We start from the raw sequence: 7,677 nt of genomic DNA on the forward strand, positions 1-7,677 counted from the left end.
CTTCCTAACAAATGATAGCCGTCCATTTACTCGGAGCCAAGCTTCATTAAAAGCCTCCAATACAGGAACACAATGTTGCCAGCCAATCAAGACACAAAAAAAGCCACAAAACAGACAGAAGATATTAGAAACACCAATCAAGCAGAACACAGCAAACTCCAAGACCAATAAACACAGACCAAGACTCCCAACCAATCAGGATGAAGAAAATTCTGGCACAGCAGTAGGCTAGCCCCAAATTTAAAACTGAAACAACTGTAAAAGTCTGACTCACAGACGAACACAATACAGAAGCCTGATGATGGCAGATGAGATTCTGCTGAAACGTTGCTACAACTTTAAAAGCACAACTATAATGATGTGGGAAAATATCCGAACAAAGCTGAATACCATATATACATATACATACATACATACATACATACATACATACATACATACATACATATGTAGGAATGACCTAGATTTTGTTTATTATGCAGAATTTGTCCACAAATAAAAAGATTTGCATTAAAGGAATTGCAGGATAATGTCCTACGGTTCTCTCTGCTATGACTCATTGCTTAATGCAAGAGGACTCTCATGAAGAAATATTTTATCTGAACAAGATCACAAGTTCTAAGAATTGAATACTGGGTATATAAAACCTTAATTCCTGACGTTGTCCTCATGCAAAAAGCAGCCCGTTGTTAAGAACCTCATTGTATCAAAAATTCCCATGGTATATGAATTATATCGGTTAGTGGTGACAGGAAGGGCATCCGGCCACTAAAACACTCTGCTAGCTCCATTCAGTTGCCCAGATTCCATCCTGCAAGGGATTATGGGGTTGTTAAAAGATGACAATGATATAAATGATATTGGTTGGGGTCGGTTACATGTAAAGCTAAGATTATGGTATAGCCTGCGGCCTCAGTTGGACTCCCTGTATGTATTCTGTAAAATAAAATCTGTGGTTTTTTTTTTAAACATTGCAGGGCGCAGCAGCAGAAGACGGGCGCCTGAAAAGAGGGGATCAGATCATTGCAGTCAATGGGCAGAGCTTGGAAGGGGTCACCCATGAGGAAGCTGTTGCTCTTCTAAAAAGAACAAAAGGAACTGTGACTTTGACTGTTCTCTCTTAAGTCCTGTCTCCAAAGATGAGATGGGAGTTTGTTTGCTGCCAGGCTGTTTTTAATCAGGGGTGAAAAATAACGAATGGTCTTATTTTTATCCATGGTTAGACATATCGTTGAATTACAGAGATTGGCTTCTGTGGGATAAGAAAGTGACAAAATTTGAAAGCGGTAGCAATAAAATCAGAGTAAGAAAAAGTGAAATGGAAAGGAGGAAATGTATGGTGTGATAACCTGGCGGTGCATGTTGTGTGATTGTTGAGGGATTTGTAATGGGGGAATTCTGGAACTCTGTAATCTCTGGAAGACACAAATGTTTGGCTATTGCTTAGCCAGGGTTAAGTTAAAGCTCTCAAACATATATATTCATTTGATTCAATTTTATTAATATCCCTGTGCCCAACATGAGATCTGAGACAAACTGTTTTCTGGAATAATAGTGCTTAAGAAAAACACTTTTTTAAAAGAAGAAAGTTTGCTGATCCTTCCTAGAACTATTCAATTGAATTGATCTTCATGTTATTTCTTAAATAGGGACATTTCGTTAGGAGACAGGACATATGTGGTAGTAACGCCTAACTTGTTGAGAGTCCCCCGGAATACAATATACCTTCCCTTCTTTCTTTGTGGGGTCAAATTGCCTTTCATCACTGTAATATATCTCATTATCACAAATGACCTAAAAAATTTTGATGGAAAGATCGATCCCAAATTCTGGCTTCTAAAAATACATTTAGTATTTCCAATGCTTGGTTGCAACAAAAAGAAAGCGAAAGTTCGACCCACTGATTTTAAGCCAGCTAGTTAAAAACGTTATAATACTTAGAATATTTGGTAGCTTTTCATACGGACGCTTGTGTTAGCAGGTTAGTAAAAAGGGGCCTAAAGTAGTTCTCATACAGCAATCGAAGACATAGATCCGAGATCCTTCTTCACAGACTTTGAAGGCTCTGTAACTGCAGAAAACCAAAACTGTCTTTACTACAGGTAGTCCTCAACTTGCAACCACAATTGAGCCTAAAATTTCTGTTGCTAAGTGAGACATTTGTTAAGTGGGTTTTGCCCCATGTTACAACCTTTCTTGGCTCAGTTGAAGCTTAGAAATCCAATGCACGCGTGCACACAAACATACACACAAACCAACAGCAAGTTAAGGCAAGAGAATGCCCCCCCCCACACACACACACACTGCAATATTTACCTTGTTCACTTGTCTCTTTCCTAGTGACAACCACTGATTTCAAATTAACAGTATTGGGCTGAGGTAGAGAAGCATATTGGGTCATTTTCCCTTCTATCTTTGCCTTATAATCTTACAGGTTGTCCTTGCTTAACAATTGACTTCCTTGTACAGCAACAAGTTGCAGATATGACAGCGATGACCAGTCCTTGTATTTACAATCTTTTGCAGGTCTGTTAAGCAAACGAAAGCTGAAGTACCATCATAAGCACGGTTTCTGTTTCACTTAGCAACTGCTTAGTGACTTAATGAACATATTGCGGGTCTCTTGTGATTACTAAACAGGGTGACCTGTGTTCTTGTGTTATGACAGTTTGCAAATTGTGCAATAGTTCAGCAGGATTTTAAAAATGTAACTCAAAATATAATTACTGCCCTTAGTTGGAAATAGAAAAAACTGAGAAAGCCAATGAGGAAAAAATAATTGTAATTTAGTTTAGGGGGAATTTTTTGAGAATTTGTTTGGCTATGTTCTGTCTGTGCCTGCTGCTTTCATGTGCTAATTACTGAAATTCTGGAAAGTACTGTTCCTTATATGTTTTTCTTTATTTATATAGGAATGAATACCTCATTAAAAGACCTACTAACATTAATTGGGACAATGTATTAGAATGTCCTCTTTCCCAGTTATTATCCCAAATTAGCATGTTGGGGTATAAATGTATTATATTAATTTTTTTTATTTTGTTTGTGTTAACATTTTAAGTATATATCTTTGGGATTTGAATTTTAAAAATACCCAAAGAATACCACTGGGATGTTAAAGAAAAATGAAGAAAAATCCCAATTTACAAGCGAACCGTAGGATTATAGAAAGTAAGGGTAGGATGGGCCTTAGAGATCATCTAGTCCAATCACCTGTTCAGTACAGGAGCTCCTATTCTTATACTTAGTGTAATAGCTCATTTAAACATACTAAATGGTTACTGAGAGAGCAGCCCAATTCCAAGCATAGTTTACTTTTTAAAACTCCTAAATGAAACAGACTTTGGTTACAGTCCTGTATTCAAGTACCTGAAAAATACTGCATTACGGCTTACATACATGGAGTATGTTTATACTGTTGTTCTCTTGGTTCTTGAAAAGATCAATAGATCAGAGTGTGAAGGAAAATCACCCAAACGAATGATGGAGCAAGGATTTCTCTCCCCCAAGCAAAAAATAAATAAATAAAATAAAAGCATTCAAATGAGGCTATCAGGGTTCCAAGTAATAGAACAAAACTCTTAGGCAGATGGATTCCTCAAGTAATAGCTTTGTTGGATATATCATATTGGCACAGATCTGATGAAAACTGACTGAAGGTTCCTGTGGTTTTCACCTAATTAAAGGTTTTCCCTCAACCCCAGTCAGTCACATGGTCCAGTCAAAATGCTCTCTAGTTGCCTGGTGACCTCACTCCTCCTCCCTCGGGCCAGGTGTGAGAATGTCCTTGGTTCCCCAGAGAAAGTATTTTGTTGTGGCTACAAAACCCCAGCTATCTCTAACCCCACCCCCTTATCCCTCAGCCCCAGTGTGGCAACACTGAAGCTCCAAGATGGTCAGGTCAGCTTCAGGGTTGACAGAGACTACAAGTAAAACAGGATAGCATTTTGCAGAGGATTTAATTTCTTCCATTTGTCTTACCAAGAAAAACAGATGTTCCTTTCTCCCTCCCTCCCTTTCAAGAGGCCCAGTCTTCAGGAAACCATATAAGACAGGGATCTCCAACCTTGGCAACTTTAAAACTTGTGGACTTCAAGTCCCAGAGTTCCTGGCTGAGAAATTCTGGGAATTGAAGTCCACGAGTCTTAAATTTGCCACGGTTGGAGACCCCTGATATAAGCTATTAACTATTTCATAATTGCTGCTGAATGAATAGGGGTCCATTTCAACCTAAGCACACCTGATTTAGAAAAACTATGAGAAAAGATACCAGTACAAGGTAGTCCTCTATTTACAACCACAATTGTTTCCAGAGTTTTCACTGTGAAGCAAGGTGGTTGTGAAGTGAGTTGTGCAGGATTTTACTACCTTTTTTTTTTTTGCCAGCGTTCAAGTGAATCACTGCAATTGTTAAGTGAATCCCAGACTCCCTAAGCAAATCCAGCTTCCCCCATTGACTTTTGCCCTCTGGGAAGATCACAAATGACAATCACCTGACCCTGGAATGCTGCAACTGTTGTACACACATGCAGGTTGCCTAGCACCCAAATTTTGATCACGTGTCCATGGGGGCGCTGTGATGATCGTTATGCGTGATGACCAGTTGTACCTCACTTTTTTTCAGCACCCTTGTAACTTTGGACTGTCACTAAGGGAATGTTTGTAAGTGGAGGACTGTAATATCTTCTTAATAAGCGTCATTCAGATAATTTTAGAAATCAGAAATTCAATTTTAGAAAGAAATTCAGGCGGGGTTGAGTGGCACCTTTTCACACTTAGCACATTTATAAAAAAAGGCATAAGCATCTGATGATGAAGCCGCTGACGAAGGGACCAATAATTCACAAAATCTTAAGTCTTTTCATGAGGTGTATTAATCTGAAAAGGTGCTATCAAGACCCCTTTGGATTTTGGGCTACCAAAAACTAACACAGCTTATTCTCATACAGTGTCTTAGAGTGGTGGGAGTTCAGTGCAGTTTGGTTCAACAGGAATTCTTGATACCATTAGTTGACATTCAGATATAGGGAGAAAAAGCTTCCATCAGTTAACAATTACTGGCAATCTCTGTTGGAATCTAGTCCTGTATGTATTAACAGTGTTGTAGAGCAGGGTGTCCAACCTTGGCAAAATTAAGACTGACGGATTTCAACGCTTAGAATTTTCCAGCCAGCAATGCTGGCTAGCGAATTTTGAGAGTGAAGTTCACAAGTCCTAAAGTTGCCAGGGTCGGATATCCCTGGTGTAGAGCATGTGATACCTATGTGCAACCACTTAAAACCTCCTCTATATTTGTAACAGATGTAGTGTACAGATATTTTATTATTTTTTAAAAAATTCTTCTCTGCAGTATTAGCTTGATAAGTGTAAAGTTATTTGTGGTAAACAAATAAAGGTTAAACATATCCATGTTTGTTTTTTAGGTCTATCTGTCAATGATTTCATTTCATTGTGAAGTTTATATTCCAACCTTTCACCACAACCAGCTTGTGAGGCACTGCCACAAACGAGCATTCATGGATGAAGTAGAGTGGAGTAGAGTATAAATCTCCTGCTCCAGGTTAACTGTAACACCACCCTGGCTTTCTGAACAAATTCTGCTTCCTAAGAACTAAGTCCAAATTGTTTGATCTCATTTATCCAGACATCCTCCAAGATATGACAAAGCCAGTGCAATAAATACCTTCCTGGCACCTCAGGATTTTTAATCTCCAATATCTATGCACAATACAAGAGAAAGCTAGAATAAATATAATTTCATAAATACCTGAAGATTGTGGGCTCCTGGGTGCTCTCTAAACTTGATGGTTTTCTTGCAGAAGCTTCATTACCAAACTAGATAACACCATCAGTGCTAGGATGAAGTGGGGTTTGCTCCACTTCATCCAATTGATATACTAATGGCTTGCTCTGTCAGTGTTGGTGATTCCTTGATTGGGATATTGTTTACTTCTTGATTGTTGGGGTAGTTAGTGTTAATCTAGATGCCCAAGAAAAGCACTAAATTCAGAGAGCACCAATGATTTCTCAATTCCACCTTCAGCTACAAATACTCTCTTCTGAAGATAGCATTGCTTATATTCACAAGTCAATAAAGGCCAGTTCTCATGTGGCAGCCAAGCACATATTTCAGAATTAATTGGTATGGGATTAATTTTAATTTCAATGACATCAGGAGGTCTATAGTAATATAGTAAAAAAAAAACCCACCCCCTCTTATTGTGGATTTAGCTATTGATACATTTAGAATATTTGGTAACTAATTTCTGCTGTGTGGAAAAGGCAAATGTATAAAAATCAGCCAGCCTGCTATGATTCTTGAGATAAAATGGAATTTTAAAAAGGAAATAAAAATGACAGAAGAACTGCATTATCTTAGGGGAGGGGAGCACCCCAAAAGATAAAACCTGGAAAAATCACACCTGCCACACACCTGCAGATCCAGCCTTCAATTTCAACATACCCTTTTTCCCTGTGCCAGGCAGAACAGGTCGATTTTCAATATTTTCCTGAAGTCCATGATTGACAAAACTAGCCAGATCTCTCTGTCCAGAGGGAATTTCCAAAGAATTGGAATTGTTCTGCATGATAAGTGGTTTCAGATATTACAGTTCCCTTTATGAATGTAAAATGCTTTTCCATGACTCTCATAGATCTCTTGAGCAGAATTTCCAAGCCATAAATAATACTTTTTGTGATCTTTAAATATTTAAAACAGCTCCAAATCTCTCTCAATCACCAAGCAAAACTACAAGCGGATTTGATTTACAAGACATAGTCCACTAACTGCTAGTACACAACTCAACCTTATTTACTGTCTTTGTCTGCCGGTGGGAACTTGTTTATTTCTAACTTGGTCATCATAGGCAAAAACTGCAGCTTTGCCAACAGAGAGGATAGGATGTAAATGCAGAAGCTGAGCTTTCCTCAAATACGAGCAATTAGAAAACAATTAGCCAGCAGTTAGAACACTGGAGCTGGCAGATAAGCTGGCACTATTTTAGCAAACATGAATTTCAGAATTTTCCGGTTTGGACAATTAAATGACCATGCTTGTGTGGAAACTAAAAATCAAGTGTGTTTACCATTTTTTTAAAAAAAATAAAGTTTTATTTGGGTTTTCACACATACAAAATACAAGTAAAACATCTTTTTTGAAAATAGCATGGTCCCGGCTTGAATTTCTTTATACAGACACAAAAGTCAATTTCATGCTCTTTTTTGTGTTCTATTCCATACCTTATACTATTCTACATTTTCTATATAGTTTTTCCCCTCTTTTAATTTTCTCTATTTTGATTATCTCATCTCAATTCAAATCATTATATTTATACTTTTGTCTGTTCTGTTTCAATTTTATATTATCTTTTCTCATTAAACAAATTTTCTCCTGTAATTACTAATTGGAGTATGACACCTTTATATCTTTTAATTACATCCATTCAACTCTTATTTAAACTTCAATATATACCTTAAGGTTATGACCTTCAATATAATACATAATAGATAACTTCCAATCAAATTATGCTTGGTACATTCTTATAATACACACTATATTCTTTTAAAAAAAGATTATAAATATATGTAATTATAAACTCTCATTCCATTCCAATTCAGTTCTATCAATAATCATTAAAATCTTAACATCGTTAACACTTCTTTTCAATTAAATATCAT

The 7,677-nt window shown here is 37.2% G+C and overlaps 1 protein-coding gene across 16 annotated transcripts in view; it reads left to right on the forward strand.

The window, feature by feature from the left end:
- MPDZ (multiple PDZ domain crumbs cell polarity complex component) overlaps positions 1-5,406 on the forward strand; it is a 93,534-nt gene extending 88,128 nt beyond the window's left edge. For all 16 annotated transcript variants that reach the window (XM_087926614.1, XM_087926620.1, XM_087926623.1 and 13 more), the window contains one exon: positions 978-5,406. In XM_087926614.1, coding sequence (XP_087782740.1) covers positions 978-1,124 — 147 coding nt within the window. In that variant the 3' untranslated portion in view covers positions 1,125-5,406. The remainder of the gene's footprint in view (positions 1-977) is intronic.
- The last annotated feature ends 2,271 nt before the right edge of the window (positions 5,407-7,677 follow it).

Source organism: Pseudonaja textilis, chromosome 2, assembly GCF_049901715.1.
Source record: "Pseudonaja textilis isolate UNSWEBS1 chromosome 2, rPseTex1.2, whole genome shotgun sequence".
Lineage (NCBI taxonomy): Eukaryota > Metazoa > Chordata > Lepidosauria > Squamata > Elapidae > Pseudonaja > Pseudonaja textilis.